At 40.1% G+C, this 27,791-nt stretch overlaps 1 protein-coding gene across 5 annotated transcripts in view; it reads right to left on the bottom strand.

The window, feature by feature from the left end:
• Window positions 1-27,791, bottom strand: part of LOC128761224 (cadherin-22-like) — a 190,420-nt gene that overhangs the window by 29,869 nt on the left and 132,760 nt on the right. For all 5 annotated transcript variants that reach the window (XM_053869302.1, XM_053869306.1, XM_053869305.1 and 2 more), the window contains exons 5-9: window positions 22,685-22,804; window positions 18,105-18,272; window positions 15,242-15,423; window positions 14,289-14,545; window positions 9,744-9,880 (exon numbers count right to left, since the gene is read on the bottom strand). In XM_053869302.1, the coding sequence (XP_053725277.1) occupies window positions 9,744-9,880; window positions 14,289-14,545; window positions 15,242-15,423; window positions 18,105-18,272; window positions 22,685-22,804 (864 nt within the window). The remainder of the gene's footprint in view (window positions 1-9,743; window positions 9,881-14,288; window positions 14,546-15,241; window positions 15,424-18,104; window positions 18,273-22,684; window positions 22,805-27,791) is intronic.

The following is a 27,791-nucleotide window of genomic DNA, read 5'->3' as shown; positions in this document are numbered from 1 at the left end:
GAATCCAACTGCTCCAGCGCAAAGGCAGATGCGAAAGGTACTAAATGATCAAAGGTGGCATACATTAGCCGACATTGTTAAACACTCACACTTAATTCATAGACGTCATATGTGAGATCAATGGCATATTTCAAGCTACATAAGAAAATACGTTTCATCTCTCCAATGATTCCTGTTCATATTCTCTGCGAACTCCCATGTGGCGGAAATAGATGGACCTGACTTAGGCTCCCCATGAAGTGAGGGAGGACAGGGATGGAGATGCCAGAAAAAAGGAGAAGAGGAAGACATGAAGATAGACGTGACAAGGGACGATGATCAAGATAGGTTTATGTGAAGCACTTGCTTACTGAACAGCCGTCGTAGTTTGTTGCTTAGTTATTATTTTATTTTATTTTATTTTATTATTTCACTGCCACTGGCAATAAACCTGATTCGGTTTCTGAAAAAAAAATAAAAATAAAAAATAGAGTGACATTTACAGTAAACCACAAAAAGTGAATTATGGTGAATTGGTGGTGAATTATTTGTTCTACCCATGTATGATTCATCAGCCTCAGGCACTCTGGTTTCCTCCCAAAGTCCAAAAACATTCACTGAGGACTTGAAATTAGCTGCAGGCCCGCCGTCGTGTCTCCGGTGGTCCGAAGGGTTAAAGCTATTTGCCGCGATCTTTCTGCTGCCCTCGATGTGGATCCACTCGACATTTCAATCTCGGCACTAACTAAGTGGTAACAAAGTGATTTAAAGTCTAATGCAAATTAAATCATTCCTTAATTAATTGGTCGTATTACTCCCAAGCAGCACTGGCTCATTTTAAGTTTCCCATCTCGCAAACATCGAATTGAACAAACATCCTTTTAACGTGAGTCGATGAAGCTGTCCACAAAGGCTGAGCAAGTGTTTGGACTTCACTCCCGTCTTACTGCGCCACGTCCTCCTAAAGTGAAGTGGCAGAACTACTGTGTTTGCACAATGCACAGCAGCGCCACACATGTAGAGTTCTGGTGCTGACTTTGCTATTCAGCAACACATCTTGGGTCACAAAAGCAGAAAACTGGTCACTTTAAAAGCTGATTCAATAGTACATTACTGACTGTATCGATCTATACCCGGGTGGTTTGTCCATCTCCGAAGGAGCCAAATTCTTGTCTGCTTTGAGGGGTTTTGTACCTTCCGATTGCAAACAGTGAAAGAAAAGAAATGAATGAAAAGCCTCTGATTGATGGGAAAATGTTGCGGAAAGAGAATATCTTAGTCGAATAAGGCTAACAGTAAAGATGCTCACACGTGATAGAGTAGAAAAAGAAAACAGAAGACAAAAAAAATGATCTCCCAATCTGGCACAAATGCCTAAAATGATTACAATTTTAAAGAAAAAAACATTTTCATATTTAAATAAAATCTAGATATAGTACAATTGTGGGACAAAAAAAAAAGTAATTTAAACTGGCCAGGACATGCAAAGAAGTACAAATATATATATATATATCATACACATCAAACAAAAACAGAATGAAGCAAATAAAACAAACACACAAAAAAGAAGAAAATGGTGTGTTGTAGTTTGTAATGTTATAAATGGTAATTAAAAAACTGTGAAATTGAGAAAAGATTGAATCCATTTCAAAAGAAGAAAAACATCAAGTTGGATGTGTCACTTTCCAGGAGGGCTGGTAGTTTTTAATATCCACTGCCTCCTGAAATTAGACTCATTACCATAAAATCACTTTCCTGGCACCATGTGTGTAACATGAGCTGCACCAAAGAATCCATTTCTGTCTCCAGATCCTCACTAGCCGATAATGGCACGATGCTAGATTGCGCAGAAGAATACTTCACAAGGTGATACTGACAAACACACTTTGAAGGAAGGATTTCAATTCCATCCCTCATGTCGCCCTTTTTGGCAGAAAGCACAAGCAAAGCCACAAACAACACGGGCCCCGAGAAGGGACAGGATGTAGCAAGGCAGCCAAGAAGACATAAACATAACATAAACAGAGACGACTTCCCAAAGTCTTTATTCCCATTCTTAATTATATGGTAATGACAAGTCAAGTGCTCATTTGACTCAAGAAACACCACGTACAAAAGGGAGTCTGCAGGCCCTGGGGTGTGTCAGGGATTTGGAAAAGGAAAACTGAGAGAACATTATGTTTTTATCATGTCAGTCGAGTCATTGCTTCAAGAGTAGAAAGGATTGTGGTGGTTAATTATGAGTTAAAGGAAAAATGTGCAGCCGCAAACACACACAGAAAAGAAGCAACGGATTAAAGGCACATGTTTCAATGCAGTACAAATGAGAATATGGACATAGATGCCTGAATCATTTGTATTGTATTCTGCCATAAGAATTTAGACCTTCCCATATAACAATATAACAATTTTTGAAGAGAACAGGCCACATTATTGGACTAACATTCGGACCCTCAATAAAATAAAATAAAATAAAAATACAACTTCTCATCACAAGTTTACTGGCATTTTGACAGTAATTGGAGTCTCAGATCAGGTTTCAAACTAAATCACTTGAGGCTGAAACTACTATTTTTTTGGGCTGAACAAACTCAACTCAAGGGAAAAAATCAAGGACAATTTTTTTATTTCTTTTGATAATTCCTTGAGATGAAATTGTTTGTAGCAAGTCTTAGTTGGGCGCTAAAATACAAACTTTAAATATAATTTGTTGCAGATGCATTTCAGAATTTGAAAGTTCGATATATACAGAAATTAACCATAAAATCGTGTTAATTCAGAAAGAGGAAAAAAAGAAAAAATGTGGAACTGCAAACACCCACTATGCCCTCACAGAAAAGAAGCAATGGATAAAACATATGTTTTGATGCAGTTTAAATGCACTGGAAAGTTGATGTGAACACAGGAGTTCTGTGTTTTATTGAGGCTATTTTTGTCACATATCCTCCAAGGATGGCAAGAGACAGAGGAAAATCTGTGTACACAAAGTTAAGAGAGTAGCGAAGCTTTGGCCATGTATCAGTAATAATCTAGCTATGCCCTAATTGTTTATATCGTATTCTACTATAAGAATTGAAACCTACCTATACAACATTTCAATTTTGGATTGTTACTACATTGTGGAACAGGCCACATTACAAAACTAACATTCTGACCCTCAAAAATAAAAAATAAATCTGTAATTCATGACAGATGCTTATTGAATTTTGAGATTTGAAACAACACGTGTCTTTCAAGAGTTGAGCTGATAGCAATGTAATAAAGTATGAACAAAACAGACCAGGATTTCACATACTGCAAAAATGCAAAATGCAAAAACAATGAATTATTATTCTCGCTTGAAGCATCCTAAACACACCCACTGCTGTATTTCGGTACGTCGTAATCCTAGATGGTATGTTCAACCCTTCAATTCAATATTAACTAGTTCAGCTTTTGAGCGTGGAAAAGTTTCTGGATTGTTTGTTAAGATGTGTTCACAAATGATAAAACAATGTGAGTCAGAATTGAAATTCATTTTAAGCCAACTATCAAAGCCCTGATGGGCCACATAAAATGAGTGGCACAGATGTGGCCCGTGGACCTTGCGTTTGACACCAGCCCTAAAAAGAAAAGCTTTGCACTGAAAAAGAGTGCAAGCAATGGTCACTGTGAAGCCCGAGGCAGCACAACGCTCAGATGGGGGGCAAAAGAACCAAGATTGGACCCTCTTCAACACACAACGGGTAAAAAAAACAAGACCTCAAGGGTCGACACCTTTCCACCGGGCAGCTGATAATGAGACAGTTTTAGAAAAACCCTCCGCCTCTGTCTCGCCACACGTTCCTGCCAAACAGAGGAGCAGGAACTAATGAGAAAGCTGGTCCGAACTAATAGCGTAATCCTCACATCAATGCTGGGTTTTAATTGACTGTTTTTGCCAGAGCAGCAAGAACATAAATGCGGCCAGCGTTCCACCAGATATCTCCTCTGTTCTTCTAATTCTGTCCTCTCATTACGGTGCTGTCCCCACAGTGGCAGAATGGAAAGTGGCAATCACCAGATGTGACACATTTCACATTTCTATTCCCACTATTGAAAGCAGATGAAACAACATGGAGGACGCCCCACCCAACGTCCTCCACTGGGAGAGGAGGCGGCGGAGAAAGGAGTTATTTGGTGAGACAAGTTCATTCATCTGGACCAAGTGGCGCTGTTCTAAATCTGTCTTCTGATAAAGAAAAGAATAAAAGGATTTCAGCAGATTACTGGCGTGCCCTGCATCTGTGCAGCACTCACCAGCTGTTGCAAATCTCTGAGAACAACTGGGAAGTGGATCGCTGGCGCACTGAATTAAACTGACATAACTTCAGGGGACGAGAGTGAGTTATGTGAGCGTCTACTTGAACGTGTGAGTGTGTGTGTGTGTGTAGGGATTGCGGTGGTGTCACGGCTCCTGAGTGTCATGCTTTATGTGGCCAAATGGTTCATCCTCTATGCTGGAGGAAAGTGTTTGGTCTCAACTGTCACTTTTGTCAGGAGGGAAGACAAAGCTACAGATGTACTCCAGAGTCTTGTTCCACACCCACGGGCTGGATTATGCCATAGCACACAGATAGACAGACACACACACGCACACACACACACAGCTACCTAAAAACCATCTCATCCTGAACTCGCGTCGCATCAAATCCGTCACTGCTCCCTGACTCATAAGAGGAAGGAGGAGATATTTCAAAGGTGATTTTAGAACGACTGGCCAGAAAAATAAAAATAATATACAAATATAAAACTATTCATTTAATAAATAGAGTGATATTATACATAGTAGATATATAACTATAGTAATCAATACATCAATACAAATTAATTGATTAACATATAAAATGAAATTAATAGGATGAAAATAAATATATATTTGAATTTCTGGGAAAAAGAAAGAAATAGTTAACAAACAAACAAACAAAACAAAAACCAAAGTGTCAAAAAAAGGACAATGTGGTGTAAACAAAAACTGAATTTAAATCACATGATGTTGAGAAAAGTGATTTATAAATATAGTTAATTATAAATATTCAGGTACTACTAAGCAATGCTATTAAAAACTCAACAGGCTCAAGAATTTTTTATTTTTATTTTTATTTTTATCAATGCACTTTTTTCCCACCATTGCTATACTGAACATGTATCACACAATAACAACAGCAACGACAATAACAATAATAAGTATAATAATAATTTGTATTATATTATTATAATAACAATACATTTCCTAAAAATCTGTAGTTAAAAAAATGCATCTATTGACATTCTTAAAACATTGTAATAACGTGATAATTAAAAATATACATATACAATATATGGGTGTACTGTGTAAATAAGTGATAAATAACATAAAAGCTTATTTTCCAAGTCAAAAATAGCAACTGAAGTTTTTGAGACAGCCACTGACTAAGACACCTGACCATAGATGACAGTGCAGGGGCCACACGTTGCTTCAAGGCAGGTTAATCTTTCATGAAGATTACCGCAACGCTCCGGTGGCTGACCTCATGGCGTGCACCTGACGGCCATATACAGATGGTGCATAATGCAGAGGTGCATCTGGCGTTCGATCAGCCAAAAAGGGCAACGTCAACATTACTCAGCGACCTCCGCTATCTACCCATGGTTGACCAAATCCCTCGTTGGTTCCATGTTGCTCCACGCAAGGCAGATACACCTGTAGGTGAACTCTGGGTTTGATAGAGAATCATGGTACTGACACTGAGGTTTTTCTTTTTGGCTTCTTATTTATCCAACTGAATGATTATTTATTTGAGTAAAAGGAACACCACCAGGTGCCTCTCTGACACAGCACTTCTGCATCCATCTCCGTGTGGACGCGGCTTCTTTAAAGAAAAGATTTCATTTGCTTGATTCATTCTTGGGACAATATATTGAATTAAGAATGGTTATTAAGCCAAGTTGCACTCTGGAAATAGGACTTAGGTATAGGTTTGTCTGTCATTATGTTCTGACTACACTGTGTATAGTATTTGGACATCGGACAGCCCAAAAATGAACTCAGACTTCAAACTAATAATAACAACTCACCTATACCATTGAATAGCCTGACTCACTCCTACATTGTTCCTCTGTACCTTTAGGACGCTTGTTTCCCAAATAAGAAAAGTTTCACAGAGATAAATAATTTCCAGCCACTTCCTCCCTTAGACTTTTGTGCCTTCTTCCCCACAACCTGTCTGGGTGGAGAAAGCCTTTTTATATGATGATATCGTACTTGCTATCAGTCGAGGAAAATTATATGTCACTCTTCCCTTTAGTGATATTTTTTTCTGTCCGTAAGATTTGCCAGGGCGAAGCTCTGGTATGTAGCTTTGGATCTTCCCGCTCTTCCTGTTCTTAACTGAATTCTCCATCAATGGAGACTCATGGCGGCTGTTGGATCTTTTTTGCTGACAAAGATCCACGAGGTGTTTGAAAAAATGCTTTATCGGGTGAGGCAGCAATTCATCTGTGACTTCAACATCACTTTGTCCCTTTACGATGAATGCGAGCGGATAGCACGACGTGGGGTCGGACCTTGATCTTCGTCCGATGGCAGATGAGCTTCAGACATGTTAATCTGCAGGAAGTGGTTGTGGGATTTTTGGAGGAGTAATCATAAAGTAATACATCCATATTCCCATAACTAGTGGAGATGAATAATTCAGATTTATTTGTTATTATTTTTAATGCGCTAACTCTGTGCTGTAGCATCACTACCAACTACTGTACTATGTAATGGACTTCATGTCTTCCCATGACAGAGAAATGATTTTGGTATAGATGTGTGCCTCAGACAATAAAATGTGTATTAAGTTTCAGTAATTACTAATAACATAACCCAGGGGTTCTGGTCACCACAATATTGGTTATGTTTTTATTTGGTTCTCAGAGTCTCTTTGTAGTTTTGCAGCTGAGACCAGGTCAAGAAACTGAATACTGAATCCAGATGCTTAAATGCATAAAGCTATTTGTCTTTTCTTCAAACTAAATCAAGCAGTGAGAGTCAAACATTGGAACAATGTAGTGCAATCTGTAACCAGTTTGGTGTGCCCTCAAAAGCGCCCTCAAAATCTTGGTGTTGGACTTGGACTCTGCATGCTTGAGTCCCTACTTTGACTCAGGTTGGAGAGTCCTGACTACAACATTGTTAGTGTGCCGCATTATGCTAAAAGTCATGGACATATTGCGATGAACTTCCACATTCATTTCTATTACTTAGGGTCACATGACTGGCTGCACATAATATAACACAGACAAAACAAAAAGAAAAAAAAAAACCAAACACACGCACATCCACACAGGTTTGTTGCAACCATCTTTAAGGGGTACGCTCATTAACATAATGCTTTCTCCAGGCTCTCACTCTAAACCTAACCAACCAAAACAACTAACCTTAACCAGGACCAAAACCAAACTTAACGCTACTGCCACCTACTGTTCGACTGGGAAAATTGGACTCAGAATATGTTAAACACGAATAATATAGAATAACATTAGAACCTCAGTTCGGGTAAAAAGGAGTGGCATGGCGCAGGTATGTGCGGCCTTAATCCTTTTCTAGTGGTGAAAAGGAATCCTCTTGACCACGTGTGAAGGGAGCCTTAACATAACACTGAAGCTGTAACACACTGCAATAGTTCCCTTGAAACACAATAGTGTCCAAACCATGCAGTTAAGCTATCATGCTAAGCCGCAAGAGAACTTCATAATGGGATATTGTGTTCCAGAGTTATGGATGTACCATTGATGACTGATAAATGTACTTATGAACCATTATTCTGTATGCATACTGTAAGGATTTGACAAGTCAAGCTTTGACTCGTAAGAGAGTGAAAAAAGCTGACGCTGCCACAGGGCTGAGGAAGAGACCTTGTCACAGTTGAAAAGTCAGCGGTGGACTGTGGATATAACTAGAGGTTTTTCCATGTGTCGAATGATAACAATGTCTTCACACAAGCTGACCCTAAGGTTCTCCAGCAGTAATGAGCACAGAGGCCTGGCAAAGTAGCACAATGGTTGGAGAAAATGAAGCCTTGTTATCGAAACACACCAGCTACGTGCTTCACAAACAGCCGTCCTACTTCGCCTCGCCCCTCTCTTTTAATGTCCGTGCTTTCTGCATCTCACGTCTTCAGAGACTGAAGACAGTTTATGGATGATAACAAAACATGCCGAAAGAAAACTTCTGCTGCTATTGACCAATGAGTGTCCGCCCAGATGTTTCTTCACAAGCCAGTTTCACAATCTTTATCAGCCGAGCGCAGGCATGTGTTTATGTCTGATATTTGGTGGGCGAAATCAGCTATAAATGTTCAATTAATGTTAAAATGTGACTGTGACTTAATGCCCAGCGTAATGAGGCAGAGCACAAAAGCTCCCAAATTGCTGCCGGAATTATGTGTCTTTAGCAAAGAAAATAATGTAAAGAGTTGTCTTTATACTGCTGATGGAAATGGCCTGAGAAAATTGGGATAAACTCGCCAAATGTGCTGCATTCCAACTTTGCCCAGTCATTCTAACTCATCTGCCCATTACAGCAGTCGACGCACTTCCCTGTTGTTTTTACACTGTCATTACTTGTTCGCCTTCCAAATAGTCACTCAAGGGATTTGATTGATGACGGAAAATGCGTTGAACCAAACCATAACTTTTATGGAAGATGTTCTGTTCAGTTACGTAATGATGTTTATGGAAAACAAAACGTTAAGATGAAAGATTGTAGAGGTCATATTTGCATTGTGAACAAAAACGTTTTGTCAAACTTCAGGACTAAGTCGTCATAACTCAAGACATCAGGGAAACTTTAGTTTTAGTTTAAATTTAGTTTGCTGTCTGCTGTGTCCTGCACTCTTCCTTTGAGCTGAGTGTTGCTCAGGCTCACAGCTGCACCTGACAATGCGGGCACCTTGGAAGATGAACTCCCTTGGTTCCAGGTATTTTCCTTTTTGCTGCGAAGGACCTGTCACATTGTCTCTTTGGTTATCCTGGTTCTGAGAGGGTTCTAGTTTTGTTGCATCTTGGTGTCTGTGTCTACATTTGGTATTTTTACCACCAGGTTTGTGGCAGTATTGAGACTGATTTTTGGTTTTAAGGACTTTGGTGCCAGTCAGTCTATAATACTTTAGGTAGCCTCGATGGATTTAGCTCAAATTTTATTTTATATTTTTTATTTTTTTGACAAGGTAAATGTCACTAGTTGACGGAATATTAGATGACCTTATTATTTTGAACACAACTGTAATCACAATTATTAAGCAGGACTATCCATGTTAGGAAAAGGATCAGCACAATAGAATAACAATAAATAAAATCAACCCAAAATTATGAATTTTCCAATGACCAATGGAATAAAAATGCTATTTCAGAGCGCAATCATTTCTTGAAGAGCATTTATAGGTTTCACAGTACTGGACAGTGTGTACTGTACTGTTACTAAGAAGAAATCTTTTGTAGACTGCTTTTGCAAACGCAGCCACAACATTTCAGGGATAGTGCAGTGTTCAAGCTCGATATGTTCTAGGGAAGGAGTGAGGGGGTGGACCTGGACGGTGCAAACAAACATCACAATGTTTCTTGTTCATAGTGACAATGCAAGGACAAGGGCAATTCACAGGCCAGTGTCAGTGACTGCACAACAACCTTTGTTGGAGAACTGCTGCAGGCCAGTCAGGGCCATTTATATATTGAGAAGTCAAAAGAAAATTGTGTTGTGCCGCACACCCGATGGGACGTACCTGCTTCCACCGCTTTCACTGTGATATTGTGCCAGCCTGCAGTCTCTCTGTCCAAAATCTTGCCAAGTGTGATTGCACCTGAGTCTGGATCGATGTGGAAGATTACTTCAGTGTCTGTGCTTCGATCGATGGAAAACCTGTCATGAAGAAAACATGCAGATGAAATTACACTCTCTCAATGTCTGTCTAACAATAAGCATCTTCTGGAATGAGAAGGGGGTTCACTGCATTCACGCTGATGCTAGCTTGGCTTGAAAACCCGAACTTTTAACCTCTCCGCCCAACTCTGGCTGTACATCTTTATATGGTGGTAAATTGTATATTACACGATGTTTATGCAGCAAATTTAGATGCATTCATTTGTTTAAGTAATGATGATACAATCTGGATCTACACTTATTTCGCTCATAAAAAGCCTGTTTGCAATGATGCAAAACGTGAAGTGAATCGATGACATTGACACAGAAGCTGGGCTCTCATGCCCGTCAACCCCATGTCTTCTTTCGTGTCTATTAAAAGAAAGAGCGTTACATAAATGTTTAATAGCGCACTCCTGAAAAATGGAAAAAGACAAATGCATCAATGGGGCACTTTCCCCTCAAAGGACTGGTTATTCAACAAAAACAACATCAAGGTTCCTTTATTTTTAGTTTCATGGCTGCCGACACACACAACCACGAGATACTGTGGTTTGATTCACCTCTTGGACTGGACTGGACTTTCCCTGGATGGAACGTAAAGCTTCTTTCTGGGTGTTTTTCTGAGTTAATTGGTGCCGTTTTTGCTCCCTGTCGACATTCTGGTGAACTTCATTGTTGAAGTAGTCATCAAGTCATGAATAAGTTCATGGACAAGCGGCAACAAAGGCTTGTTTGCAGCTCAGTATTAAGGCGATTTCAGGAGGATATTTTTACTGTAAACTTTTAATAACATGTCTGCTATTTATAAATGACACAACCTGTTCACAAATGCTTATATAGCGGAACAAAACATTCTTTCGATTTCACTCTGAACCTAAGCAGAGTAGTTTTAACTTTTTATTTATCAGTTTTCTAAATACAATGGTGACAGTGCAGAGGACATTCTCGTTCTTTTTTTTAGCAGCATTCACCTTCTCATATTTGTCTGAAAACTAGACGCTCCAAATCCAACGTTCTTGGACAGATGGAGCGCAAAATAACTAGGTGCTATTTAGACGTGTAGGGCTTGTTCACAGATTATCGATGAATTATTAACATCCAAAACAAGAGTTGGTGACACAACAATTTTGATCAGATGGGTTCGTTTGCTATACTAATAACACACAGAGTGTTTGCACAGAAGGTGCTAAATATGTAGCTCTTCTAACCCTTGTGTGTAGTCTTGATAGATGGCATTCATTTCAGTTAGCACACAATGACAGAAATGGACCATCTTGTGCTACTGCACTGCCGATCTTCAAAGAACCACAAAACGAAAGTATGATGACACAGCTATTTCCTATCATGGGGCAGCAGCTGGACCAATGAGACCAAGAGTTTCATCTCAGTACTGAGGCATTGCCAACCATGAACCATGGTCTCGCCAGCCTCTCCTGGGTCTCCCACTCTCAAAACTCTTCACTTGCATTTCTTCCTGTCTCTAGACTGGGTGCCGTGTTAATCTGTGGTACAATAGCTTCGGTTGGGAGTCAGTTGAAGGAACGCAAAGCGCATCCAGTCAGTTCAACACAACATGTAAGACATGGATCAGACCATTCAGATGATCTTTGAATGATGTTGCTTGGTCCACTTGCAGAGTTTGCTTCAGCTCCACAGCGTGCATCTGTTTTTCAAAACAGCACCGAATATCCCTTATTATTACTTCGGCATGGCAATTTGAATCGACCATAGAAAATGTTCCGGCCTACCTGAGGCCTCCTCCTAGTTGGACACGTCCAGGAAGCGCCCAAAGACGCCCCAAAGCCCCCTCTACTGGCTTCTCTCAATGTGGAGGAACAGTGCTTTCACTCTACTATTTGTGGGGAAACTCATGTCAGTCACTTGTATCAACCATGTTCCTTTGGTCACGACCCAAAGTTCGAGGCTACGGATGGGAGTCGGGAATCAATCAGCGCAGGATGCTGTACTGAGCTGTCACTCGTACCTCCCCATATACTCTCTTACTCACATCATTATTAAAGAAAGACACACTGGATCCGTTTGTTTCAACCTTTTTGAAGGCATACTTCGTTCATTGGAAAAATCCTGAGGCACACCTCCAAAGGAACCTCAGCCAAAGCGCATTTGTGCTTATAATTTGTGAAAAATTGTAGCTACTGACACTTGGTGAATTTGGCATATTATTTGCAGAGACAAAATAATTATTTAAAAATGTTTCCAGAAAGGCGTGGGCATTATGGCAAAAATATATCTGGATTTTTTAAAATTTACTTTATATAACTATTTAGATTTTATCACAATCTTTTGGATGATGCTTTTATTCTAGTTTGGGGAATTTCCAGAAAAATCTTTTAGCATTCTTTGCCTCAGCTTCATAACAACAATGATTTTTTTCTATCTTCACATGTTTTGAGTGCATGTATTTGGTTCTGTATTTACTTTTTAGTTGACTTTTAAACCGGCAGTCTACTAGCGTCAATAAAGTTTTAAATGAGGCTTCATGAAACAGTGTACTCATTTTCAGAGGTCAGGAGATGGCGCACTCTGTTTAAAAATGATGAGGTTTTCTTTGAATTGGTTGTTCAAATCCACCAAAGAGTGCCATCTAGTGGGCTCTTAAAAGGACGACGCTGTGTCATGAAGCCTCACGAGCCACTCACTACCGTCAGCTCTGTTAGCTCTGCACTACTGACTGTCTTTGGTGTCCTGTGGTTATGGTTATCGCTATGAGTGTGTGGGAAAAGGAGCATCGCGCGAAACACTGTAAGTGATGAACGAATGGCGTCATAGTGTATAGAAAGAATGTGGTTGAATTCGTGTCATCTCCTCACGTTGGTAGCTTGTCAAAAGGTTGTAATTGTTCACTGCGTGCCGCAGCACACCGGTTGAAAAACACTGCTCTAGATTTAATCTGACATTGCACTGTTGAACACTGTCGTATGTAGAAAAAAACAACAACAACAAAAAAAAAAGTCTTCTTTTAGGATTTTGTGTTTTCGTGCTCAAACTCTCCAGATTCAATTATTTTCTCGTGTTTCTTTCAGTTACTCCAGTTTTGGACTATCCTGTGTCCTGCAGCACCTTTTTCACATGAGCGTGAGCAGAGTCTGCCAAATGTTTAATTAACCTTTTTGTTTGCTTTGGCTAAACACTAAATGATTCAAACAGATGGCATCCAAAACAAAGGATTACTTTAATGATGTCTCTCAGGAGGAAATCATTCTCAAGGGTTAATGATGATGCGGCGTGTCAGCGTTGAACCCTGGAAGCTGTGAAGTGTGGCCCTGTCGGCGGCCTCCGGCCAGCCTCGCCTTCCTCCTTTGACTTAGTCACCCATTCACTTCCTCAAGCTCACACAAGCCGTCATATATGCTCTCACACGCAGCACACACACACACACTTTGGGCTGCGGGCTGCCAAGACACTGGTGAACGACAGCGCTGCCATTGTGTTGTACTTTATTACACCTGGAAGTCAGAGCCTCATGCATTTTTAATCGAGGTAATTTGCACAGACCCTGCGTATGTCAGTGTACACTCCGTCAGTGAGACTGTTTTAGCCCTTATCTACATTCCCCTCTCACACCGCAATTGCTCTTCTGAGGACGTATAAACCGCAGACCTTGGCACCGAAGATTACCAGATGATACAGTTTTTATCACACACCTCGTGCCGTGATAAATGGAGATATATGGAGGAACTCCATTCATTGTGGAAGTCTGAACTTTCAGGGTTTTTTTTTTTTCGCCGCTTCTATTATAGAAGCACAGTAATAAGAATCCCATTAACTCCTGTAACTGTTGCATATGTTTTTAATCATTGCTTCTGTAATACGAAACTTTGCAGTTACATTTTAATAGAGCGGAATTTTGTTCCAATAAACTGTTAAAAAGGAGGGACCATCCAACGTTTCGTAATAAAAACAGGTTATGATACTGATATTAATTCAAGTCCTAAAATAATATTTGGACTAAAATCATCATAATAATAATAATGCTGTAACACTGGTTGTACGGAATATTGATTGTGTAACAGAATCAGGGTCGAGGGGGCAGCAGCCTCAGTGAAGAGGTGCAGACTTTTCTCTTCCCAGAAACCTCTCGGTGTGCTTTATCTGCTACCTCCTTTCACTGGGCCATGACAAGAAAAATCCAACTCGCTCCCCATGTCAACTAGTAATGGTTCTCATCTAAACCTCTCTCAGATGACAGCGCTTCTATATCTACCAGGAAGAATCACGACACCGAAATGAAAACGTAATTGCCATAAACACCCTTCATTTACTGATGGCATCAAGGATTGGCATGCATGTTCAGCAACTCAATACATATTTCAAAAAAGATCAACATCCGTTCTTAAATCTCAAAAGTTCAGCAATGATTTCCAAACTTAGTAGTAGTCCATACCTCACAGGTTTGTTCTTTGCATCTGGATCTCTCGCCGTGACGATGCCAACTACGGCTCCAACTTCGGCGTCCTCCTTTACCTCCATGACAGTGCCCTCTGCTGGCTGGAAGAGTGGCGGCTCGTCTATGTCCGACACGCTGACCCGAACAATCGTCTGATCCCTGAAGGTGCCCAGATCCACAAAACGAGGGTCCACGTGTTTGTTCACGGCCTCCACCACCACGTTGTGCGTGCGTTTGGTCTCGAAGTCGAGCGGCTAGAAAAACAAGATGAAAGAAAGTAACTGTCCCTGGCACGTAGCTTCCTTCAGAGAGCTGCTTTTAGAACAGAATTGATTTGTTTCAATTATTATTGCACAGAGCAGAAACCACACGCTCATGAGCGGCCGAAATTCCAGAGCAGTTATAAAGGCGTTTAAAGTCCAGTGATCCGGAGCACAGCTGCCTGTTCCAGTGTCACAGAAGTCAATCTGCTATTAAAGGCTCATTGAAAAGGTGACGGAAGACACATTTTTGTGATTTTTGCTTTATTTTTCTAAGGGAAACCATGGGCTGATTCATATTTTATTTCACTATTTTTTGATATTTGAATGCAAAATAGAAAACAAAAATCTTTTAATTCAGCTCATTCCTTTAAACCATGCCTAGAGCCGTTCACTTCATGTGCAGCAGAGACTGGCTACAAATGTTACGCTTTGACACTGTCAATGAAACTGCTGTTGCATTCACCAAACTCTTCAATGTATTTCTGCTAATGAAATGCAGCAGATAAAACTACTAAGCTTGCACTTTCCCAAGTAGAAAATAGTGCAAGTCAAGCTCAAGTCAAAAAACTGTATCTGTAGGCATCCCAACTTGTTTTCAAACTCTCGTAATATGTAACTGTGTCTGTAGTTTTTTGCATGTTTTTAACAGAAAAAAAGCACATGACATGTACGTTCTTACTTAAATACCTTTTTGATGGAGACAATGGCCTCTTGTGTGACGACATCAGGCGTGACCTTGAAGAGATCTCCTCCTTCCTTGATCAGGTAGCTCATATCCGTATTGTCGCCCATGTCTGCGTCCGTGGCGATGACCCGCCCGACTGGTGTTCCCACAGCCGCCCCCTCCGATACAGAAAACTGGTACATCTCTGGCAGAGACAGGAATGAGGACAAGGACAATTTATTGAAAGAACACACATTTAGAAAGGAGGAGACCATATTTGGCATCAGTCAAAACTGTAAGAACTGCAACTCTGTGTTCTGTTCTGCTGAAAAGTAGGATAACCCTGAATGTAACCCCTAACTCTGGTGCAGCATCTTCACCCGGGGGCCTTTAATTCACACACTGCACAAACCCAAAAGGTGCCTCAGTGAATGCACCTCTATGAGTGGCCCATATGGTATTATACAGGGCTACTTGCTTCCAGTGAGGAGGGCCATGCTGGCAAAGGATGTCTGAACCCACACACCAGACGTGCTCTCCCATTATCATCACCACACAACGGAACAACAACGGATATCACTTAAAATGCAGCACACCAGTGGACAAAGTTGTTTCAGTTATATTCAACATAAAACAGAAATGCAAACACAGAAGATGCCCCCAAAGGAATTCAATGGAAACAATACTCTCTCTTCCACTCTTTTCTCATGACACCAAAGTCATACAGTCTGACTCATTCAAAGTATTTGGCCCAAATGAAAAGGCTTTGAGGCCCGAATGTGGACCATCGGCTGCTTATTTAGTCACCCAGGTCAACAGGTTAAGATTCCTGGTTTTCTTATATCCAGAGTTCCGGAGAACGTTACCACACATTGGGACACGATTTTAACAGCAGCATTCTAGTCTATGATAATATTTTGCATAACATTACATTTTGCATGACATGAACAGACGAAGGATTTTGGCGACTCTGATATAGACCTCCATTATATTGGGTTTCGGAGATCAGATATAATTCTGTATTATTTTAGGTGCATTGTGTGTGAATAGCTGTGTGTGACTTGAATATTTACTAAAATATGATATGACAGGGAGAGATGTAATTACACCATCAAATTATACACTTAAAATATGTCATTTGATTATTATTTAATTAAATACACGTTATGCAAATATTCCTAATTTAAATTATAAATATTTGAAGATGTGTGGAATGTTTTGTTTACCAAAATATGTAAATATGATATAAATGCATCTTATGACAAGATGTTTATTTTACATCCTACATTTATTTATTTTGAAGGAAAAAGATACTGCTAAAATGATCATTTTAATTTCACCAATCTAATTCATAAGAAAGATAAAAGGCAAAGTAATATACTCCTCTGATTGATTGAAATAAAAAAGATGCAGTTTGCTGTTTTGATCCACTCTCATGAGGGCCGCATAAAAGCAGTCAAAGGGCCGCATGTGGCCCCCGGGACTGAACTTCACCCAACTCTGCTGCATGCAGCTGATAGCAGACAGAGTGCTGAAGTGACGATAAGAAAGTCGAGGTAAGGTTCGGAAGCGTCGGAGAATTTCATTTTTGAAGCCGAGTGAAACGCACAATCATGAGTATCTTATCTGTGAAATGACATTTTCTAAATTCCATGTCTTCTTAGATCAACAATGACATTCAATCGAGTGTAACTCTTAAGAGCTGCCAGAGTTCATTATGAGCAAGTGCAAATGCATGGAGGGCAATGAAACTTTATTGATTTCCTGAAGAGAATGTGTGGAGAAAAAAAAACAAACAAACATACAATGTCATCTGCCGTTGCATCTTAGTTATAAAGCAGCATTCTAAATTCTATCTATTTCCCTTCTACCTTTTCAGAGGAGATACTATAATCCCGAGGGATTTATTTCTCTGGCTGGGTAAATATGATTTGCCTGGGTCACAAAAAGGGGATTTTATAGAAATAAGGAAGGTGTCTGGTACATATCAAATACAACCAGAGCAGACTGTCAGAAGTTGTTCCACCCACGGCAACAACACCAAGAAAAAAAATTAATAGTGTGTCGGTTTAACGCTAGGTGGGGGGGATAATGTCAACAAAGACCATTTATCATGTCAATACATGCAACATATGTTGGCAGTATAACAAGAAAAACAGCACTAATAACAGCCTGGGGCGTGCAGTAAATAAACAAGGGCTTATGTGTTTCATGTGATTTAAAGTCATGTTTAGAACTGCAATTTCCTCTTTGGAGTCACCTGTTCTCAAAGTTTAATGATGCAGCATATAAAACTGTAATAAAGTTTTTTTTTTGGCCCTAAAATGGCATTTTTCTTACCTGGAAAATTAATAGTGTTGTAACTATTGTAGAAAAAGTACAGGACTGTAAGTAGAAGCTTCCAAGGAGCCATGTGATGCAGGCACTTCAGCACCTGAAGAAGATCCATCTGTAGTTTCGCGCCATCAGCTGTGGCAGTAGTTCATGGTGCAGGTATGTGCCATATCCTGGGTGTAATCCTGAATAACTGAGTTGATTATTTGTGTTTTAATCCACTCATAGTGAGTCTGTGTGTGCACAGTGACAGTTGTTTCACACAGTCACAAAATGGTCAACTTTCATTTAAGGGCCAAAAACATAGCACCAAGGACAAGAATGTCCAACAATGACCCACTTCATTCTCTTTCTTTGAACTGTTTTTACACAAAGCTTTTCCCCAATGATGTGTATCACATGAAATGACAAAATAAAGAGTTTAAAATATCTCAATTTTGTCTAGTTATTATGTCCCCTAACCCCAACTATACCCCTCACCCTAAAATTAAGTACATAAATAAATTTAAAAAAACAGTTATTGTGTCATATGTTTAAGTGGCAAACACTCACTCTGCGGGAAACGAGGAGGGTTGTCATTGACGTCTGTGATGACTATAGTCACCGTCGTGGAACCGGAGAGACCGCCCATTTGGCCTGCCATGTCCGTTGCCTTGACAACCAACTCGTAACGATCCTGCGTCTCACGGTCCAAATCTGCAACCGCCGTCATGATGATCCCTAATGATCCGTGGACGATGGCCAGAGTGAAAGAAAGAGGAAAAAAAACAGGTGGGCGTGAGAGTCTTGTTGAAAGGTTGCGTCAGTGGTCAGGCAGATTCATTTCCTTCTCACTCCTCAATGTCAAGTCAAACTTTCCGCTGCACTCTGGTGGCATTGCTTTCCACCTCAGCACAATAACTGGATCAAGGGGCTTGTGTCATATTTGCGCCTCGGCCATTTTATGGCTTGGCTGTATTAAAATGAATAATATATAGGAGGTGAATGACGGCGCACCACAGCCGAACTCGCTGAGCCCTGCCACGGCTCCATATTGGCTGGAAATGCAGTCAAAGTCTGAAGGGTTTTAAAAGATCAACGGCAAAACAAAGACATTTTCTGTAGATGGTGCAACAACAAACATAATGACTATATTTGTCTCACCATGTTTACATTCCTTGAAATGAAAAGAACATTGTTCGTGAAGAAGAAAATGTTTGTGAACATTTTATTTACCATAAAATGTCTCAGTACAATTTCTTTTGTAGTAAAGGCTCGTGATGGATTTAGTTCCTCTGAAATCCACATTGCCCCTTGAAGTTAGAGACAGCTGGGAATGAGTTAGAGTCAGAAAGAAAGAAAGATATTATCCCTGTGACTATGGAACAAGGAACTGGTCTCACTGGTGTGGGAGACAATGTTTGCGAGGCTTGAGGTTATTCCAATGGTTTTACAAGTCAAATAGGATTTTGTGAAAGGTTGGAAGTTATTTTTTTATTTTTAATTTTAAATTGTTTCACATTTTATCAAATAATTTAGTGTATTGAACTAAATAAATCATAGTACATATGATGGTATGCAGCATCCATTCATAGTTAACAATGAGAATGAAGCCATTCGTGCAGGGGTCAGTAACCTATAATCTCATGTGTGTCAGTGGCCAGTTGTGCCTTTTTTTCACAAAGGCTTTTGCACAGCTAACTGACATCAGAGGTTGAAATACGGTCACTACAAAGTGTAATTTCCTTGACTTCCATCTGATGTATCCATCCTGTTTGGCCACCATATCAATAAGTCAAGTGAAGTAGTAGCATGTGAGGTGCCATGACCCTCAACAACAAGCTCAGCGACAGTGACTACCCATGATGCTCTGCAGACCAGCCAACCAATCACAGTTGTTGACCACTAGAATACGGAATTTGTTTTGGGAAAACAAGCTTCATGCTGCTGAGATTGAGCCTTGGCACATCAGACCAATGAAATTAATGGAGTTTTATTGACATTAAAGTGCTCAATGTGCCGTTAAAGGCTGTGCGTTGTATTCCGACTCTTCCCACTTCACGTCTGTGTGGGTGAAGACACCACCTCTCCTCCCCCAACTCTAACCTGGACCAATGATTTGGCTGATGAATTGACAACTTTCATCGCTTGCCTCTGCTCAGCCAGTTACAGTTGTTCATCTCCAGGTGAAATATTTACCTCAGATGCCAGAAAGGCGCAACCTTCCAGACTGTCCTGGGATTCGCAAATTCACTCCGCCAAGCGCCTCCCCCTGCTCAGCTGACTTGCTGTGGGGGTGGAGCCATATTGTAGCGATCAAACACTGTGGTTGCTTTACTGGACTGCATCATGGGAACTGTTTAGTCCTGGACCAATATTATGCCGTTGACAATATTATTGGCTTGTAGTCACAGAAGTTGCACGCAGCTTGTCGTCATCGTTCCTCTGATCCAGTCTGTACCACTACATGGGAGTAAATATTGACCTGGCGCATGGAGAATGTATTCCACTTTGCACTCTATTTGGTGGTCTTCATTTTCCATATATTTGTATTCAGTATTTGAAAAAAGAAAAGAAAAGAAAATTAAATGCATCAACAAAGTAATTGTACTGAACAAAGAAGTGGAAAAATACTCGCAATAAGAGGCCAATGAAAACATGTATCACATTGTGTTGACCAAAAGGCCAAGAGCCTTAAAATGATCTACTTGACTCAAAATGTGATTTTTTTTTTTTTTAAAGCATGTCGAGATTAGGACTAAGTTTATGTAGTTCGACTGTTTCTGTCAACAATGAGTCAGAAAACTTCCATATGAACATATGAAGATGGACGAGAATTGGTGGTGAAAGATGAAATGACAAATGTTGCTTGAAGAAGAAAAGCATCAAGAGAAGAGTCGAAACACTCATTTTGTCTGGAAGAGTCTTAAAAAAAACGTCTAATAATTAAAGGGAGTCAATCCAGCCATAAAAAATGGCATTTATAGGCCCTACATTCTAAATTTGTTTGGTGTGTACCTTTGACTATTTGGGGCCTTTTCTGTGTTCGACACCCTGGTGTACAGTAGGTACTTTCTACGACTCATTCAGCATCAACCATGCGTTCTGGTTAAAATTCATGTGATTTTCATACATAAAGGCAGAGGAAAGGGAAATATCTTATTTAATTCAAAAGAAATAGTCATCAGCGACAGTAATATTCTGAAATTAATTTAGTTAATTATTCATCATCTTTTTTTTTTGAGTGAGAGAAAGTACATTTACTGGATGGACTGCCGGGTTTTTATAAGCCTATGCAAGGAACAGTTTTGTCTTGTGATGGTGCGCAGAGATGGAAGCAACTCTGTCAAATGGCTTGCATGAAAACACATTAAAGATGATCCTCTTTCTGATTCTGAACATCATCCCCATCGGCACAACAGCATCAGTGAGTAGCTGCTGTTTTACTTTGCAGGAAAATTTTACTTCAGCCTTTGGGATTTCAGCATCTGAATCTACTGATGCATTGCCTTGGCTTCATGTGTTGACTGGCTCCCAAAGGTTTGAACTGTGTTGGATTCCAGTCACATTCAGCTTCAGGGCTTGTTCTATGAGTTGTCAAAATACACCACATGCAGCAGTTGAGTTACAGAAAGAGGCCGATATGTGGCCCTTTCATCCATTCAAGGCAACAATGACGCATTGAAATGAGGCCCATTATGAGTCATACATTATTGATTTATATATATAGAGCCTCAAAAGCTGACAGACCTCCGGTCATCATGGCTCTCTTGGACATTTCAAAGAAAACCTCATACAGTGGTAATTTTCACCAATGTTGCCCATGCATGAATTTTTTTCAATGACGAAATTTGAATTCATACGTCACATGAAGTTTGTTTAGTATCTCGCATGAAAAGCTGGTCACATCTTTTGAACAAGATTATTTCAATTCAAATTCAAGAGGTCGGTGTTAACAAAGATAATAATAAAAATCTTGTCTTTTAAATTTCTGCTGTGCTTTTTATTTTACCCCGATCAACAGCACAAAATATCTGCCTACTCACTGGGTAGAGGTGGTAGATGAAGTCAGGTCGTGAAAGAGAAGCTGAGCCGAGGCAGCAAAGCTCATAGCTAGTCTCCGAAAGGCAGAGCCATTTATCATCCTGGCACTCAGCCTGGTCAAGTCAAAATGGTGCAGACCAAAAGGGGAATCATTAAAACTTTAATGCTTTTCCCTTGAGGGGAATTTGAAGGCACGTCCGATACCGCGCCACCCCCTGAAAGACTAGGTCAGATTACATTACATGTACAAGCCTTTAACAGTGGGGATGCAGGGGACTCAATCTGGAGGACATGTAGTTAGTTCATACTTATAGTTTAGTCAACACCAGTCTCCCCAAGGATTACAAAAACCTTCAGTCTTTCACTATGAAATGTTGTAACAAGTGTTTCAAGCTTAGTGGTATATTAATGTTTTAAAAAAATGGGGCAATAAAAAGTCCTGTCCTGCCACAGGTGCCCTCACTTGTTGTGGGGGCGGTCATTTACCGAACTGTTTTTGTGAGTTTGGAAGCATAGCTAACCTGCCAGAGGCACCACCAGGGCTCAAGACATCACATCCAGATCCTGCACCTGAGCGACCTGACCTGCCACACGCACAGCTGATGAACCATAGCAAGCGCATTTCCACGGAGTCGGAAGCCGACTAGATGCGGATTTGTGTGGAAATTGGGGGGGGACACCGGGTGCATGGCATTTCACATGTTACATGGATGTATTGTTTGCATTTTTCAGACGCATCAGTGTTTGCATTACCAGAAAGTTGTGAAACTCATTCAGGTTCATAAACTGAATAATTAGCAAGACGCTTCTAAGCATCAATCACGGAATGGAATTCAAGCTGCTTCTAATCCGCACGGAGATTAGTTTATCTTGGTGGTACATGTGTCCCAGAGAAAGGTATAGTCTGTTTACACCCGTGAGATTATTGTAACTACTGGGATTTCTGCTACTATCCACTGACAGGGCGATGAGTCCAGGCAAATGGCTCCTTCTTTCTCCCTGGACATGACAGAGGATTTGAAACCGATACATATTTTGATACAACTTGAATCTCATAAGGGACTATTCCAACTAGGAAGAATTCTGATGACTTATAAAGTAAAACTTACCTGTATCTCTATCAACCGTGAAAAACTTCTCTCCGTCCAAAACACTGTAGATGATCTTGGCGCTGGTACCATATGTGGGGTCATCGGCATCTGAAGCAGTGACAGTCATGACGGATGTTCCTGTTGGACGCAACACATGAGAATCATTGCATTGTTGTCAGGGCAGGTGACTCCCGAACAGTGATCCGAACAGTGAGGAGCGGCATATAACGTTTAGTGATAAGGACCACTTTCTCTGCAGGGTGACGCTGCAAAAACAGGGAAGTAGGATCGCTGTAAATACGAAAAGCTGGTTGAGATAATGTGGTTTCATGGGACAAGTCAACAGAACCTAGGAGTGTTGTATCTACTGGTTGCCTTGGAGACGCATTAGAGAAAAGTCCAACATGCATGATTCAATAAATGATCACCAGTTGCTTCTTGACCAAGGTATAAAAACCCATGAAGTACAAAAAAATATTGTTGGGGGTGGACAACGGGCGAGTAACAATGAAATAAGCAAAATTGGTGTTTGAACTTGTGGAAGGTCTGTGAGGGATCATCTTGAAAAGAAGAAGACACAGCGCTTTGAAGAAGAGAATGTTTCTAGTGCCTGGTTACAGGTGAACCAGGTCTCGCTTTATTTAAACGCACACAATTCTTTGAACAACTTCCTTTCCACCAAGAGTGGAATTAGACAAGTCAAATACAATAGAAGTCTCCACAGTGAATCAAACGTCACCAGTCGCTGGTGACTGCTGGCAAGAAAGACATGTCTATTTAAGTTGACGAAGCTTCAAATATGTCGAGAGAGATACTTCTTTTCATATCAACACCAGCCTGCGGCTGCAGGTGCATCTTCACATGTGGTAACAGATTTAAATTCAGTGGGGAAAACAACAGCCATTGATAGCTAAGCTAATTTTCTTATGAATTCAGGGGGTAGCGACAATGAGGAGAAGGGAGAGGCCACTCCAGGAAGAGGAGGAGGAGGCGGCGGCGGGGCTCTTTGTCTCCGTCCCTCCGGCAGTAGCTATTGGGTAATTACTGACAGCTGGTGTTGTCGCCCAAAGGTCAGCACTGTAGCCTTCAAAGCCCCGTCATGCTACTGTCCAGCCGTATAATGGCCATATGCTAATGATGCTAATTAGCACCAGGCATCTGAGCGCTGTTTGTTTCCCTTCATCTGACAGAGCTCCTGAGGGGAAACTGAGGGGCACAGCAGCACAGAGGGATGATCACTGGGTCAGGCGGCCATTAAAATAGACAGCACCGATCACGTTTCTATTCCTGTCACCCGTGGCACTTTTTGTCTGACTTATACAATCGTCCAGGTCAGATGACAGCGCATTATCCTGGGCTTCAGAAAGTCCCTTTGGTACCTTCCTTTCCTCCACATTAATACTCTCTATTCCGCTATTACTCACTATTTATTTGGAAGAGTTAACATATATAAATATTTTCTCCACCTATCTGTCATGCCATGAGGATTGTATCGATATTACTTAAGTTCTTAGTAGCGAGTAGACTGCTCTCTGACCTGCTGGAGAGATGCGGACCAAACTAGCTCCTAGTCAATCTCAGAATGCATTTTTAAATTCCCGCAATGACCCTCAGTGAGCTTCACAGCCGATGCCCATAGTCCATATACAATTTCGTACAAATTTACATTCAGAGTTCATCCTCAAGGTCATAGGTCATGATTGTAGCGTACATGCAAAGTTTATGGAGCGAAATGTGCCATCAGATCCAAACCGATCAAAATTAACGCCGAAGGAATGTAGTAAACTTTTCAATACTTTTGCACGACATTTAGATAGTTGAATAATGTTCAGATAGAGAAGTGATTTGACTGCTGTTTTGATACACTGATACACTCCTCTCAATCCTCCTTGTTCTTCACCCCAGTGAAGTCCCCATCTGACGCTGCATCCTTTCTTATAGACTCTGCACATCAACCACACCGCAACTGTTGGTTTCATGCTTGGCACCCCTTCTGAAGACCACTAGACTCAGCTTTTTGTCAAATTTAAAGTCAATTCTGTGCCACTATATAATAAGGAGTGAGTTTTACAAGGGGTACTGGAGAACAGAGATATAACAAAACATTTTTATTCACTTTTTTAGAACTTTTTTCCTTTGTTTCAGTCGTCCGATTCTATTGACAAAATTTCTCAACAGCTAACTGAGCAGTATAAGATATGTGTGCATGTGTCCACATGAACTTGTATAGCTTCACTTGTGGGGACAAATTCATGGAAACACACCTCCTTGTGGAGACCTTTAGCTATTTGTGGGGACCTTTGCCTGTCCCCATGAGGTTAATCCTTAGGTCCAGCATTAAAACTTCAAAATAACTGGTCATTATCATCAGGTTTAAGTTTGGTTCAGCATCCTGGTTAAGGTTAGCCATTTCGTTTAGATGGTGAGGTTTAAGGTGAGATGCTGGGGAAAGCATGAAAGTCAATAGGATGCCCACATAAAACATAAAAAAAACCCATAATGTCTGTGTGTTTGGACAGGTCATCAATCCATTACAGTTATTACTGTTAGTTTTACTGTTATTGACATGTCATGAGAAATGAAATATAAAATCTGCATATAATTTGAACATGAGCTGATGCGCCCTTATTTTATATATATATATATATATATATATATATATATATATATATATATATATATATATATATATATATATATATATATATATATATATATATATATATATATATATATATATATACTTGTTACTACTTGTTATTAGATGCAAAAAATGTTTCACCTTCGAAAAACGAAAACATTACCCTCAATAACTTCAATATTTCCAGCGCTGGATATGGTTGGATATTCTTATCACATGCAACATGATGCTGCCCATGTACACAGGCTCTATAGGACCTTTTCATTACTGACAGCGGACAGAGTTTATGCAGATTCCCTCTTCCTGTTTGCCCTGCTGCCAAGGGTCCAATAAAACCTTTTCTAGCCATGGGATTAGTCTCTTATCTTAATTTTTCACAGTGAAAAAATCTGTTTGATGCTCAGCTGCTTCTCAAACCTGGCTGGCAGCAATGTCAGATGACTTGGAAGAACTATATAAATGCAAATGCTACTTTATTGTGTTTATATTAAAAATAAGTCAGGCAGGGAGTCGGGAGGAAACCTGCTTGCGTCTTAATAAAGAACTTACCTGCCTTCCCTACAAGGTTTGGTTGGCAAAAAAGAAAAGTCTGCTTTTGGGAATGCTATAAAAGATATTGACTTTTGGAGATTGAAACGGGAGTTATGGCCTCACAGGTTTTATTTCTCCATCGCAAATTTTTATCAAGAGAAGCCACATTTTTCCCCAATTTATTTTCACTATTCAGTTATGTTTTCATTAAAAAATAGTGAACTGAGGTTCCACAAGGTTCGGGTTGAAGACCCACAACACTCACTGGATCAATGGACATCAGATTTAAGAGCGGCCACCAGAGTAGTTTAACCTCAAGAACTATTTTGTCACCAAGGTAATTGTTCAGGAATTCTGGCTGCATCCTAACAGCAGACGATTCTCATTCTTTGTCTGTAACTGTGCAGCCCTCATGAGGTCAGAGCACACACAAAATACATGGCTAGTTATTGAAAATCTACTCAAGACAGAGAAGATATAGAAAAAAAATCCCTTTTATAATAGTGACATCTGTTTAAATGTGTTTTCCATAGTTACCAAGATATTCCCCACTGAACAAGAGTATTTTTGCATAGTTTTACATCACAAAAGCAACAAAAATTAACTCTTTGCCTTCTGTCCATCTGTCCTTTGGCTTGACACTTGAGTCACAGTCGATAACGTGGTCCCACCCTTCTACTGTACATCTACCAAAAACTGGAATCACATTTGAATGAACGAAAAATGACATCAATGGTATCATATCTATTGATCAGCTCCGCTTAAAGAACTGTTTTCTCAACCTTCCACAGTGTTTGTGTACACAGATGAGCTGTTGGTCATTGCAAGCAACACCAGCAATCGTCACAGTACTATGGCCTCTTGGCTTGGTGTGTATGAAATTGTTTTTGTCCCTGCAATCTTCAGTGTGAAAGGGAAATCCCAGGCCAAAGCTTTGTATGTGATTCAGTCACATTTGAAATTGCCTAATCTATAATATATTGTTTTTATAATACCATCTAAAGTCAGCTAAATTATTATTAATTATTATTATTATTATTGTTGTTGTTATTGTTGTTGTTGTAATATGACAAGATTTTCTTTAAGTTGTAAATGGCTGGGTAAAAAGAGACCTACGTTTGAAAGGCACATTGTTGTAGAGAATTTTTTTATTTTTTTTTCCCCTAATACATTGTGAACGCACTATAATATAATGGCTCACACATCCGATGAGAAACTGTAAGTCCAGCACGGTTATTTTCAGAATTGACATAGCAATAACAATAAAAAAATTGAACTTCTTAACAGCAGGGTGTAGGGTTATCATTTTAAAACATTTCTGGATGATCAGTGTCACAGCGTCAGTCTGACTTGACCTAGCTCAGTTGTTTTTTATCTTACTCAAACAGCTTATAAAAGTGTTTAAAGATGGTGATATGATAGAGAAGAGCTAGCAAGGTCTAAAAGATGAGGTACTGTGAAGGTACACTCACATCGTAACAATCGCGTAAACTGATGGTCACCACAAATCATGTATTTATTCTCTTATGAAGTGGGTTGAAGTGTTATTTGCTTTGGGGCTGTGAATTAGCCAATATACCAGGTTCAAAACAGCCTCCCATTTGGAAAAGGTAAAAAGTGCAATGATCCATTTTCACTAGGATCCTCGCAGCTTTTTGTCATTTTGTGTCTAGTATTTGAAATGCAGCCGAAGAACTTGTCAGGAACGAGAGCGGCGGCGGAGCTGTTACCCTTCCTTGACAGGCACTTTTTCTCACCTCACTTACTCCCAGCTCTAATGATAATACAATATATGCAGCATGCAGACGTTTGAGGATTTTTTTTTATATGCAAGCGGCGTAAATATCATTTCAACTGCTGGTTTTCAGTTCAATAGCTGTGACACTTGAACTATTTGTCAGCGTCAATGATTAATGTGCTGGTTTAATTATGAATTGTGATTGATGAAATGAG

Source organism: Synchiropus splendidus, chromosome 6 (genome assembly GCF_027744825.2).
Source record: "Synchiropus splendidus isolate RoL2022-P1 chromosome 6, RoL_Sspl_1.0, whole genome shotgun sequence".
Lineage (NCBI taxonomy): Eukaryota > Metazoa > Chordata > Actinopteri > Syngnathiformes > Callionymidae > Synchiropus > Synchiropus splendidus.
This window is presented reverse-complemented; position numbering and strand designations above follow the sequence as displayed.